This window comes from Neofelis nebulosa, chromosome 1, assembly GCF_028018385.1.
Source record: "Neofelis nebulosa isolate mNeoNeb1 chromosome 1, mNeoNeb1.pri, whole genome shotgun sequence".
Lineage (NCBI taxonomy): Eukaryota > Metazoa > Chordata > Mammalia > Carnivora > Felidae > Neofelis > Neofelis nebulosa.
Window position 1 is genome coordinate 140,026,594 of NC_080782.1, and position 14,174 is coordinate 140,040,767.

At 43.7% G+C, this 14,174-nt stretch overlaps 1 protein-coding gene and 1 long non-coding RNA gene across 8 annotated transcripts in view; one reads left to right on the top strand and one right to left on the bottom strand.

Moving 5' to 3' along the window:
• ZNF475 (zinc finger protein 475) overlaps positions 1-14,174 on the bottom strand; it is a 62,060-nt gene that overhangs the window by 21,979 nt on the left and 25,907 nt on the right. For 3 of the 7 annotated variants that reach the window (XM_058738028.1, XM_058738038.1, XM_058738017.1), the window contains exon 2: positions 11,507-12,746. In XM_058738028.1, the coding sequence (XP_058594011.1) occupies positions 11,507-12,538 (1,032 nt within the window). In that variant the 5' untranslated portion in view covers positions 12,539-12,746. Of the gene's footprint in view, positions 1-3,369; positions 3,496-11,506; positions 12,747-14,174 lie in introns of those variants that run through there. The other 4 variants (XM_058738056.1, XM_058738066.1, XM_058738047.1 and 1 more) reach the window with 4 other exon arrangements.
• LOC131516703 (uncharacterized) lies at positions 2,719-5,758 on the top strand. The gene is made up of 2 exons (XR_009264204.1): positions 2,719-2,841; positions 5,313-5,758. It is a non-coding gene; the product is annotated as an uncharacterized LOC131516703 (long non-coding RNA).

A 14,174-nucleotide genomic window follows, 5' to 3' on the forward strand; every position in this document is an offset into this window, starting at 1 on the left:
TTTCACTGAGACAGTAGGTCTTCCGCCATGGCCACTATGTAGGGGCAGGAAGGAACTGACTGGGAATGATTTGTTAGACACCATCGCAGGTCCTTGGCAAAAGACCTTTCATTTTAACCCCTCACAGGGGAGGGACTAAGGCTGAGGAAGTTTAGTAATGTGCTCAAAGATTTGTGATTTTCTTGCCCACCTATTATCTGATTCCAGATGTGATTCCAGCTGCTTCTAGAAACACGGGGGAGGTGAGGACGCCAATGGTCAGAGGACACCAATGGTCAATGGACATGGAGAATGTCCACAGAGTCAGTCATTGGGTAAGATTTGAGAGAAACCAGCAAAATTCCTAGGTCTGTTCTCTTGACTACCTCAAATGTTCATTCCCTTGGGATGAACAGCGCCTTCCCAGCAAATCCTCTTTCAAAATGCAAACAGTCCCCTGGAGGAGATTTTCCTGGGAAGGATCTTATCAGAATCTCCCAACCCTCTTCCAACAATATCAAGAGGTGGGGGGTGGGGGGGGGTGGGGGGTTACTAGCGACTAGGCGGGAGGGTGCACAAGGTGCTAAAAAGGAAAACAAGATCAGAATATGAGACCAGGTCACCAGAGACTCGTTTCCCAAAGTCAGAATTTTGCCTGTGGTCATTTAAAGCATAATTTCAACAAGCTTGACTAGTCTGGATGTGTATAATTAAGTTTCCATTCCCCCCAGGCACGTCATACACATGCAGACAAAGTATAAATAGCATTTTCATACATAGGAGTAACTGCGTAGCTCAATCTCAAACCTCAACAATCACAGTTTGATTGTCTAGAAACCACTGGTATTTCACATTTACTTCTGGTGTTTTCAAACAAGTCTACCCAAATGTCACATCTGGAAGGATCGTTGTTTGAAATTGAATTGTTTTTGGAAATTACTGGATGCCACGTTAAGGAATTTTCCAATCCAGCCTGTGTATTGGCCAACTATTAGAGTCTGTTACTCATGATTTGGAGTTTTGTTTTGCTCCTCAGAACGATAAGAAAGCCTTGGCCAATCATTTGGAAATGCTGTTAATATTCAAATATCTTCATGTACCTGATTTTTAAATAACAACCCACTGTTGGGGTGCCTGGTGGCTCAGTCAATTAAGTGTCCCATTTCAGCTCAGGTTATGATCTCAACATTCATGAGTTCAAGCCCCACATTGGGCTTTGTGCTGACAGCTCAGAGTCTGGAGCCTGCTTCTTATTCTGTGTTTCCCTCTCTCTCTGCCCCTCCCCCACTTGCACTCTCTCTTTCTCTCTCAAAAAACATTAAAAAATATAAAAAAAACTACTGGTATTTTGAATATATGCTTGGAATTTTAGTTACAAATGTAAGTCAAAGAACAAATTCCACATTTCAGGAATCTCTGCTCCTGAAAGGAATACAGTTTCTTGTTAGAAGGTTTTGTTTTTTGTATTTTTAAATTCTCACATTTGAGATAAAACTGCTTTTCTCCCTGATTCTTTAGAAGGTTAGAAGGTGAGGTGTATAATCAAGTATCTTGCCAAATTCTTGTTAAGAATGATTTTCCTGGAAGGGGCGCCTGGATATCTCAGTAGGTTAAGTGTCCAACTCTTGATTTCAGCTCAGGTCATGATCTCATGGTTCGGGAGATTGAGTCCTATGTCAGGCTCTGCCCTGACAGCACAGAGCCTGCTTGGGATTCTCTCTCTCCCCCTCTCTCTCTGCCCATCCCCCACTCTCTCTCTCTCTCAAAATAAATAATAAATAAACATTAAAAAAAGAATGACTTTCCTTGAAGAAAATGGATGGAGGATGTCCCTGGTGTTTGGTTCTTGTGCTTCTCGTTTTGGCACGAGACCTGACCCTTGTGGTCAGATGGCTTTCAGGTCATAGGGAAAATGAAGCTTGAAGGGAGCAATGGGGGCAAGACAGGAAAAACCCACAAACTAAGACAGCCACTCAGTTTTTCCAGCATTTACAGTTAGAGAGAAAAAGAAGCCAAGCATAGATACTATTTGACCTGGTATTCAGAAGTGGGGTTTTTTCCAATGCCTGATTGGTCTCCAGCTTATATGCTAAAGGGCCCCCAGCTCTGAGGGAGGTCCAAAGAAGAACATTAGAATATTGATGTATTGAAATATTGGAATCTTATTGAATTCCTGGGTGTATTAGGCCCTTCCTCAATTCGTAGGACATTTCTTCACGTAAGACAACCTCAGAGAGGTAAAAATTTGAAAGAGAAATGAACATAAGCAGGAGGTGAATTACAAAATATAAAGGGAAAGCAAGAGATAGAGTCCTATGGTGCACCTGGGTGGCTCAGTCAGTTAAGCGTCTGACTTTGGCTCAGGTCATGATCTCATAGTGCATGAATTCTAGCCCCCCCTCGGGCTCTGTGCTGACATCTCAGAGCCTGAAGCCTGCTTCGGATTCTGCATCTCCCTCTCTCTCTCTGTCCCTCCCCCACTCACATGCTGTCTCTCTTTCTCCCCCTCAAAAAATAAATAAACATTAAAAAAAAGAGAGAGACAGAGAGAGCCCTAAGTCAGACCCTCTTGAAACTCCACCTATTCAGAAGTCTCAACCGTATGACGCTTAGCAGTAAGATTCTGTTCACAGGACAATCGCCTCTGTTTCAATAATGACTTCTTCCAGGTTGCATTGGACTGCCTGAGTGACGTCCTAAGAATCTTGGGAAAGATCCTAGCTGTTGAGCTTAGAATTTGGATTTCTAAGCACTACGTACATCCATCCTGTCATCACGCAGAGACTTACGAAGTATTTACGACTAGAAACTATGGGTGTCTGTTTGGAGCTGGAAGCAGACTGATGGTAGCAAGAGGTAGAAGTAAGCATATGAAGATGTGCAAAATTATTTAAGTTGGATTAATTCTTTTGGACTGTGGCATGTTGTAGCTTTGTTCATTTGTAGGCCTACGTAACATTAGAATTTCTCATGTGTGATACTCTCCTCTCACAGACTTTACAGTTAATATTTTTGTTTCTAGAGGAGCAGAAAGCCACATACTGGGACACCAAACACAGTGACTATCTAATTTTGTTTTGGTGTTTGGGCTGCAGGAGAGGTAGCTCTGTCGTGGTCTCTCCCATCATGTATATAATTGTAATTTGAAGCTTATCTTAAAAAATAGTTATGTTAGCCTGTAATTTGTACAGATGAGCATGGCTTTTCACATTTTTGTATTAGGAAGTGATACATCAATTTTACCGGTGATGCTGTGGCTTCAAAATTTGTCACTTTCCCCTCACCCCCCACTCAATACACACATAGTCCACCCATGCAGTATACACACACAAGGATTCATGAGGCCTGGTTTCTAGAACCAAGAGGGCAGAAGAAGACTGGTCTGGTTACCTTACAGTTGTGCTTTGTACACCTGAGAGCCATGGGATCCTAGAGCGGTTCTCTGATATGCAGGCATGGTTGGCACCAAGAAAAGATGAAGAAATGGGACATGGGGGGTTGGACATCAGTAGTCCAGCTGTGAACATCATCAGGGGGCAGTTTGTGAGGTCAACACTGGATTTCGTGACATCAGTACAGCTGAGGAGGTGAACTAGGGCCGCTGGAAAGGCTCATAAGGGTACTAATCCCCAGAAGGATCCCACTGAATGTTTTATCTACTGCCTGCCAAGACTTCCAAGTCATTCTTGTGTTTGGGAATCATAGAGGCAAATGGTGCCAGGAGCCTTAGTCTTTTTAAAAAACATTTTTTTTTAAGTTGATTTGCTTTTGAGAGAGAGAGAGAGAGACAGAGCATGAACAGGGGAGGGGCAGGGAGAGGGGGAGACATAGAATACAAAGCAGTGGGCTCAGAGCTGTCAGCACGGAGCCCAACATGGGGCTCGAACTCACAAACTTTGAGATCATGACCTGAGCCAAAGACAGATGCTCTACTGAATGAGCCACCGAGGTGTCCCTCCAGGAGCCTTAGTCTTGATTTTAGAAACTCAGTCTAGCTCAAGGCATGAAGAGACAAAGGACTAAGCAGACTCTTCAAATTAACCTTTTTCTCCCTATGCCTCGCTTTCCTATCTGATAGACTTGATTAGCTTGGCTGGTACTTCGTAAAAAAAAAAAAGTATGAGATATAAGTGAACAGACTGTAGTTACCTCAGTTTCCCACCAGCAGTCTACACACTTGCTTTATCCACACTCAACCTCCTTCGGACATTCACACGTGCCTCCTCCTGAAACCCTGCCCTCCCAGTGGGCGCTGGGATCCCACCCACTGCTGTGGGTTTCTCCTCCAGGCTTCCCACTCGTCCCTGTCCCTTCTCCTGTTTCTTCAGCCTCCCTCGCTCCATGGGATCATAATCCTAAACATTCAAATATGGTCTGGACACTTTCATCTTTAAGGAAACCTCTCTTAGCCCAACATCTCTATTTCTACTCCACGCATTATTTCTCTCCTGGTCTTCAGAGCCAAACTTCTCAACACACATCCTGCTGTTACTGGTTCTAGGTGGTGTTGCCTTCAACACCTTTGGCAAGCATGTTTGCTACGTGGCTAACTGGCCACTAGGCAATCTCACCTTAAAAGATAAAATAACAAAAAATACAAGATGGACAGTATAAAGGGCATGAGGAGACATAAAAACATAATTAAATTATTAATTTCTTCCTTCATTAAGAGAGGTAACAGTTTGGGGCCCCTGGTTGCCTCAGTCTGTTAAACATCTGACTCTTGATGTCAGCTTAGATCATGATCTCACAGTTGGTGAGTTCGAGCCCTACATCTTGGGATTCTGTCTCTCTCTTCCTCTCCCTCTGCTCCTCCCTCACTCGTGCTCTCTCTCTCAAAATAAATAAACTAAATAAACTTAGAAAAAAGAGACGTATCAGTTTTCCAAATACTAGAATGCATATTTGAAAGTGAGCTTTGCACTGCATTGTGAAAGCCTTCTACTCTGTTCATTCTTGGCATATTGTCACGTGTCTGTCGATAGACATTCCAAAGTTCTATGGGAAATGTGGAAGAAATGCTAATGCTGTAATTCATTTTTTAGTGGGCTTTGTTACCAATGTCACTGTTATCATTTTCTCGTGTGGTATAGTATAGTATAGTATGCAATCCGCCTTCACACTCTCTTTTTTCCCCCTTCAAGTAAGTTTTATCAGCCTATTTTCTTTCAAGTCTACATATGGTGTTGTTGTTCACTATTTTAAGACAACATCTATTCGTCAGTGTATAGAGCTTTATGGGAACTAGCTAAGATTTATATAATATAAAATTTGGAAATTTGTCAATGGAGAAATGAAACCAAACTGTCAGCCAGTTATTTTATCTTTTACAGCCAAATTGCCGTACAGCCAATTAGTTATGCGGTGAAAACGTTTGCGGCGAAATGCTTTGGGACAGCGATGTCTATGGTGGAGATGGTCACAGTAGGAACACCAGACATGATCTTCATCATCCACACACTCTGGAATCCTCACCACTACTCCGGATATGTTCTTTCCAAGGTTATAAGACTCAGTCCACACTGCCAAATCGAATAGTTATTTTTTGGCCCTCATCCTGCTCCACCTTTCAGCATCCCACCCTGCTTTCCACACGCTTGTTCGTGACATTTTCTGTAGTGTCTCCAGCCTCTCATTCTCCAGTTCCTTTTCCTTTAGTGCCTCAATGATTTAATGCCTCAGGGCTCGGCCTGGCATCTCCTTTCCCAACTCTCTGTTCATTCCTATGACCTTAAATATATATTAAAAATGCGCAAATATAGATCCCAGTCCAACCTTCTCTTTTGAGATCCTGACTTCTATATTCAGCCTGACTTACCCACTTAGATATGTCACAAGCACTTTGAATTTGCCGTGTCCAGAAAGGAGCCGTTGGTCTTAACTTCCAAGAGCCTACCCTGCCTCAGGTCTTCCCATCTTAGAAAATGGCACCAGAGCACTTGCCCAAGCTAGAAGTTTGGGAGCCATGCTTGACCCCTCCTCAGACCTCCACATCCTAACTACCACCAAATTCTATGCATATACCTTATCTCTGTCTTTGCTACCAAATGCCTTGGCCAAGTTTTCATCTGCTCTCAGCTGGATCCCTGCAAGAGCCACACAACTCATGACGCGTGTCTCCTGGATAGCTGCAGGGACTATGGTGTTTCTACAGCCTCATCTTGTATGCCTGTCACCCCCCTCATTGAGCTCTGGCCACACTACCTTCGGCCAGAATGTCTCCTCCTCTTATTACTCCCTTCTCCTCACATCTTTCCTCCTGGCCAATTCTTTCTTACAGGTCATGTCTCAGCTGAAATGTCGCTTCCTCCCTGAGGTTTTCTCTAACCGAGATTCTGAATGTCCACTTCCTGTCATTATTCACTGGTATATCACAATTTGCAGCTGTATATTTATTTATATTTATTTCCTATCACTTCCTCTGTAAGAATAAAAACTCCATGAGATCAAGAACTGTGTCTTTTTTATGACTAGATATTTAATACTTAGTCCCATGTCTAACAATACATATTTGCTGAATGAACACACTTCTGTCCACTTTGTCTTACTCAGCCGTCCTAGCCTGGCAGGGTAGCCACACCCAAGTTGTATCCCACACATTCCACGCCTCTTAGACTTGAAAAGAAAGGGTCTTCGTAATTAGGTCTGGCTCTGACACCCACTACCAAACCCACTGTGTAACTTTGGTCAGGTTGTTTAACTTCAGTCTCCCCAGATAGAAAGTCGAAAATAGTATCTGTCTTATGGTTATATTGTGGAATATTAAGCTCCGATCACGAATATATAGTACTGATCATCAAGGGTACTCAATAAAAAGTTGGTTTCCTTTCTTCCATGCCTTCTTACAAACTCCAAACCCAATAGATACAAATGTGCACACTCTTTTGAGGACGTGTGTCCTGCCCTTCTGAGTCTTTCTGATTATGATATTCCCACTGAGAGTCTTCCCTTTAGAGAATGGGAAAGTTAGCCATGGAACAGCACTTATGATATTTAAATCACATATATAATTGTAGCTCTCAATAATTGGGGTTTGTATTCTAAGGGCACTTTCTCAAATGTATGTGGAGGTAACGCAAAAAGAATAGCATTTTTCACAGCATAGACACTGTACTTTAAAAGAAAACACCAGATGGCAGCACCAGATGCTAGAGATGGGTCTGATGGGATTTTTAGCTCAAATCTAAGCATCTCTGATGCCAAAGGTAGCTTAACACTACAGAGAGAATGATTTATAGAAATAGATGATTTCCTAAAGAAAAACATGCCTATTTTGTAATATGGTATAGGATTTTCACATCCTATGAGCAAAATTCTAAGAAAATAACTCCAAGCATTATCTACCTAATAAAAGGTAATGAGACAAAGGCTTCATTTTGGTTTGTAGTTACATTTAATAAACTGCCGATCTGTGTTCCCATTAGCCAGAAAAGGCCTGCAGTTGAAGAACGAAATACTATCAGCTTCTAGAAAAGGGCAACATTTTTTCCAAATATTAAATGCAAGCATTAAAATTTATTCATTCATATGAAAGTAAGGATCAATAATGAGCTCTATTACTGTACCCCTCGGCATCGCTTAGGAAAGTGCTTGCTAGGAGTGACAACAGACTTACTAAATAGACTAAAATTCAATAGATTAAATGCCAATACTAACATTCAAACCGATAATCTATCTGTTTCCATCGTATGTATCCAAATTTCATCCAGGCTTCTCACCACTTTTAAAGTCCTGCTAAAGTAGACACTGCTCATGCAGGCTTTCCCCTGTTTTTGGAGGAAAGAAAGAAAGTGTGATCCTGCTCATGGTACCATGTAAACTGTGGATGCAGCAACCCCAGGTCACTTCCACCTTTGAAATAAAAATCCCCATCAGGGTTTTATTTCTCTTACATCCTGCTTAGTCTCCTTCCCAGCTTGCCTGTGAGATCAGAAAGGGTAAATTCAGGCCTGTCTTCTGGAAGAGACAATGGACAATTCCAGCCCATACTGTGGTTTCGTGGGCGAGGCGGAGCTAAAGCTAACTGCCCATGGAAGTCTTGGAGAGGAACTCGTCTCAGCGGCCTTTATTTGCGTTTAGATTTGATTGAAGGGTAACAGGAACCCCTGTGTCATAAGAGAACTGAGCCAGTCTATGTTGAAGGAACATTCCGAGCACAGGGTAATTCACTCTGCCAGAGAAACGGTCACTGTTGCCCAACTGGAACGAATGGTTTTCCCAGCACTACGATCAAGGTTCTGAAAAGATTTTTCCTCACCTGAATTCACTACGAGATTGAGCCCCCTGAGAGCCTCAGGCAAGATCGCGGATTCTGATCTGAAGTCGGCTCAAGGATTCTAGAGGAAAACGGCTTTGATTGACAAGAGAAGAAGAGAAACACACATCTGAATTGTGAAAAGAATGGGCCTGTGTCGTGTCGTAGCCAAAAGTCGGCTGTCACAGGCAGATGAAATCCTGAAATCGAACAGTGCACAAAGCAGTGATCTTTATGGGAAATGGATTATGTCCCATAACATCTCAACTTTAAATGATACAAGGAAGCTGTACTATCTAAATTTTAAATGACACAGAGAAAGAAAAACAGCAATAGAACAGGATCAAATCGTAACCCAAAGAGAAAACCACACTACCCGGGAGAGGTTTCCTGTTGAAAGCACTGTGGAATGGCAAATAACTCTTCTAGGGAAGAAGTAAAGTCCAATGCTCCAAGAGATCTTACACCTCTCTGAAGCCTACCCATTTTCCCCATTTTAATTAATGCAAGCTTGCTTTAAGTCTGGCAGCTAAAGGGACCCTATGTTGGATGACCTCCCCATGCCCTCCACTAACGCCTGTGTGGTCCCCGAATGGGCCAGCACACATCTGACAGCAATGGGTGCCAGTTTTTCACTGACACGCGCCTTCTCAGGTCTGGGAGCCGGGTGGGTTACGTTGTGACAGAGCCACATCCTCCAGATGCCCTTGTTCTGACGGACTCCCCCTACTTTGATCTAAATGCACGAGTCACTGAGGGCCATCGCTGACCTCTCCTTCTGACATCTCCCCTCCAGATGACTGGGTGAGTCAGGAGGTGTCTTCCTGTGAAGCCGTGGGCCCAGGCCAGCCTCGTTTAGCAGTCGTGACTGACTGAGAACACGCTGTGCTCAGCCTGTTGGCACAGAGTATGTGTTACAACAAGCAGAGGATTCCTGACCACACTCTTCCCTATCTTGAGATCTGTACTGAGACCACGGGAAGCAAATGCATACAATCAGGAAACAGGGCTGCAAATCAGAGAGCTCATGGACTTTCTGAGTTGTGGCCCTGAAACACAGATTCTTGTGTTCTCTGAATCCAGACCCCACACGTTCTGGAAGGAAAGCAACAGCTAGAAGATGGGAAAAACAGATCATGTTTATGAGACCAGCCTGCAGCCCATGCCACACTTAAAGAGTTTGGGTTTTGATTTCGGCACAGAAACTAGCCTTTCTTTCTTCAATGTTCACTGGAAAACTTGCTCGGCATCTCTTAGTCTGACTCTTTGGCTTTAGAATCATTGTCTTGGAATCTTGTAAACCAGTAAGTTTCTAATAATTTCATTTTAAACATGAAAGTTATGGAAAAGTACTAGAAGTTTGCCAATATAATGCAATAAAAAAAAAGTAAGCAAGAAATGTTGCATTAAAAATAAAGGCTGCCTTCTCCACTCCCCCGCCCCCCAATCCTTCTGGTTGAATCCTTTACGATAGCTTGAGTAACCTCAGTTTCCCCAAACAGTCCATTTAAAGAGTCCCTGCAGGGGCACCTGGCTGGTTCGGTCAGTAAAGAATGTGACTTTTGATCTCAAGGTCATGAGTTCTAGTCCAAATCTGGGTGTGGAGCCTACTTGAAAAAAAAAAAAAAAATCCTTGCAGAGGTGGGGTGTTTTAATTTTTTTTTTTTTAACATTTATTTATTTTTGAGACAGAGAGAGACAGAGCATGAACAGGAGGGGCAGAGAGAGAGGGAGACACAGAACTGGAAGCAGGCTCCAGGCTCTGAGCCATCAGCCCAGAGCCCGGTGCGGGGCTCGAACTCACGGACCGCGAGATCGTGACCTGGCTGAAGTCGGACGCTTAACTGACTGCGCCACCCAGGCGCCCCTTTTTTTTTTTTTTTACGTGTATTTATTTTTGAGAGACAGAGACCGAGCATGAGCGGGGGAGGGGCAGAGGGCGAGGCAGACACAGAATCCAAAGCAGGCTCCAGGCTCTGAGCTGTCAGCCCAGAGCCCGGTGCGGGGCTCGAACTCACGGACCGCGAGATCGTGACCTGAGCTGAAGTCGGCAGCTTAACCGACTGAACCACCCAGGCGCCCCAAGGTGGGGTGTTTTAGTACCAAGCCACGTAGAGAAAATTTTGACCACTTCCTATTTCTCATGATTTGAGATTCTGCAAGGTATGACACAGAACAGTATACCCACTCCTGGGCTTAAGGGCAGCACATGGACCATGCTGTGTGGGGGGCCACACACATTCTTCCCCAATTCTGGTTGACACTGACACTTCAGGTAAACAATACTTCACCATAGAGGTTGGGGGCCCATGGGCTCATGCTTATTCCCAGTTGCCCAAGTGGGGAGCAGAGCCTGGTATCCAACCCAAATGCAGGGTACAGAGCGTCAATGGGAGCTAAACCCTTCCCAGAACCATGAACCCACACCTCGTTGCTTTGGAGACTCCCCTGGAGTTAATCTCCTACATATTATAATCGTGTAAGTGTTCAAAGAAAAACATGCTGTATTTGAAGAGCACGTCTATTTCTGCAAGTGCTCCAGTGTTTAATTGTTGCTAAAGTCATTTGGGGCTTTTGACACAGATTCTATTTTAGCAAGATAAACTCAGCATAACCCCGCATTGCCAAAAATGAATTCCTAAGGTAGATGACTAAAATAAACCGGTCATAAATATGGGCCGTTGGAATGGGGATTATATCTCTGCAATGTAGACACAGCATTAATGACTCATTTTCAAATAACAGTCTCTCCCAAGGATTCTTAGGATGAGGAATCAGGGAAGAAAGACATCCATCTCTCTTTCTTTAGGCAGAGCGGAAAAGGACTATAATCCCACCAGGCGGGGATGTTCTCGCATCTACTTGGCCATCAGAGATACAGCCCGTGGGGTCGGACGGGCTGCACGGAGGCAGAAATAAGTCACGGAAAGAAAACATCCGGGGCGCCTGGGTGGCTCAGTCGGTTGAGCGTCCGACTTCGGCTCAGGTCATGATCTCACGGTCCGTGAGTTCGAGCCCCGCGTCGGGCTCCGTGCTGACCGCTCAGAGCCTGGAGCCTGCTTCCAGTTCTGTGTCTCCCTCTCTCTCTGCCCCTCCCCTGTTCATGCTCTGTCTCTCTCTGTCTCAAAAATAAATAAATGTTAAAAAAAAATTAAAAAAAAAAAAAGAAAACATCCTACGAGTGGGGCATCCTGGGGATCGTTTTCTCTCCCTCCCCTGGAGGCAGAATATACCCCCAGGTCCACTCAATGCATCTCATGTGGCATGAGTTACCTTATCAGTCACAGTGGGCACTGCCATGTTCCTTTGCTGCTTGGAATTTGTGGACTCTTTCAGGCCACCTTTCTTCCCTAAGGTCAAATTCTGAATTTTTGGTGCACTTGGTTGAACCCTACAGCTTCTCTGGTGTACCAGAAGGCGGTCTGGGGCAAAGGTCCGGCCGCAGTTTGCACAGGGCACCAGCTGAGCTTGACTTGGCTCCTCTTGGTTGGACTGTCCAGTTGGAAGGGGCTGAGGCTTCCGTGGGAGTGGTCGGTGGAGCTCCCTGGGGAGCCGGTCGTTTTGTATTTTCCACTTTTCTAGGCATTTGGGCTCATGAATAGGAAGGGACAAAGTGCCAAATTCCCTACCACAAATGTAGCAGATGAGAGTCTTTGGTCGGGCTGGGATGCCACCAGCAGCTTTCCTGGCACCAGTCAGATCATCAAAACGGTTGGGGTTTGGTGCTCTGGGCCCCTCATCCTTCAGCTTGCAGCTCCTCTGGTGAACAAGATGACGATCTGGCAAGAATGTGCGGCCACAGGATTCACAGGGCAGCAGCTGAGCCTGGGAACTTTGAAACGCTGCTTCGTTCACGGCCTGAAGATTGTAGGACCCACTGCCCCTGAGAGGCTGTGGTTTGGAGGGTTCTGGCCTCCGCAGGTGTTTGGGCAACTTGCTGTTTTCAATACGCCACTTCTCCAAGCACTGGGGTTCATGAATGGCAATTGATTGGGAGCCAAATTCTCGGCCACAGATATAGCACACCCGGAATCCAGGCCTGCGGGATGGTATCACAGGGGGGCTGTGCGGACTTTCTGACATAATTCTCCTACTGGACCGTTTTGAGAGTATCACTGTTCCAGGTCTTGTCAGAGGTTCTATCTTTATTTTTCCAGCAGGATTGACATGCTCTGTTTCTGGCAAAAGGCTGGAATGGGAGTCACTAGATAGAACGGCTTGGTGGATAAGGAAGGTGGGTTCTTTAGAATGGTGGAAAGTCTGTTGCAATTTGTTGGAAACCTTTTTTTTCTTTCCTGTTTCCATTAACAAGCAAGTCTTTCTCTATGCTCTGATTTCATGCCAGACCCCTTTTGGGATCCTGGTTACAGCGAAGGTTAGTCAGGTTAGCTGTCCTGGGGTTCCACATTGTTGCCAATACCTTAGCCCCAAAGACCGTGACTCAGAGCTTCATTGCAGGGCAGCAGTCTGGAATGCTGGCAAGTCCTCATTAAACCTCAGATGCTTCCAAGATCTGGGGGGAAAACATAAATCAAGAAGTTATTACACACACACACACACACACACACACACACACACATACACAAACACACATCCCCCTTAGATTGTAAGGTGACAAAGAACAGTAATTTTTTTTTTTTTGGACCTAGTATCCTCTTTGGCTAGCAGAGTAACTGGCAGATAAGATTTGTTCAATAAATTTTGAAATAAATTTGAAGAAAATTTCCATTATGAATTTTACTGTATCAAGAAGTGTTCTGTCCAAAGAAAGATCAACAGTTACAGTGTATCACAGACACACAGGGCACACACCCACAGGGGCATGGTGGTGAGACCACGGAAGATAGAACCAGCAACCGTGACAATGAGATTAATGAGGCTGTGGGTAATGTAAAAAGACTTTCTTCCAGGGGCGCCTGGGTGGCGCAGTCGGTTAAGCGTCCGACTTCAGCCAGGTCACGATCTCACGGTCCGTGAGTTCGAGCCCCGCGTCAGGCTCTGGGCTGATGGCTCAGAGCCTGGAGCCTGTTTCAGATTCTGTGTCTCCCTCTCTCTCTGTCCCTCCCCCGTTCATGCTCTGTCTCTCTCTGTCCCAAAAATAAATAAAAAAAAAAAAAAAAAAAAAAAAAGACTTTCTTCCACTCCCTTAGGGATTCACAGCTTTTTAGTGCCATGGATCCTTTTGATAGTTCTCTGAAGCCTATGAACCTCTTCTCAGAATAATCATTTTAAAAGCCAAAAATAAAATTCTTACTATTACCAGTGAAACTAATTTTGTTGAAATAATTTATCAGATATTTTTGGTCATGATATATGTTATATTCGAGACATAGTAATATGCCAGACTTAGTAAGTGCTCATGAGCCTAAGGTCAAGAGCTCCTGCCAAAGTAGTTCAACAGTGAATATTATGAGGATTATCAGGAAAGCCCCCAGAGTGGGCAAACTTCTTATAACCTACCAGGTTTCCACTTTTCTTTATTGTGGGAATGGAATATGGATAAATTGTGGCCATGTCTGTCAAGCCAAGAATGCCATCCAGGCCTTTACCCTTCCTGGTAAAATCTCTGTAGATCTCCCCTGCGATGGACAGGTTGAAATTTTGCTTGATGTTCTTTTTATAGCTATTGAACTCATTTCCTTGTATTATCCCTATCTCTATCGTATCTATATCTATACAGATGGATAATATGGATAATAAAGATTAGATAATACAGATAATATACAATTAGATAAATATCTATTTATATATTATAGTTACATATAATATATTATTATATGTAATATATAATAACCATAATATGGAAGATAGATAATACAGATAATATCTATTATTATATATAAATATACTTTATATTTATACATTATACTATCTATTACATTATATGTATAATTTATTATTTTAAATTATTTTAAATTTAATTTAAATTATTTTAATTATC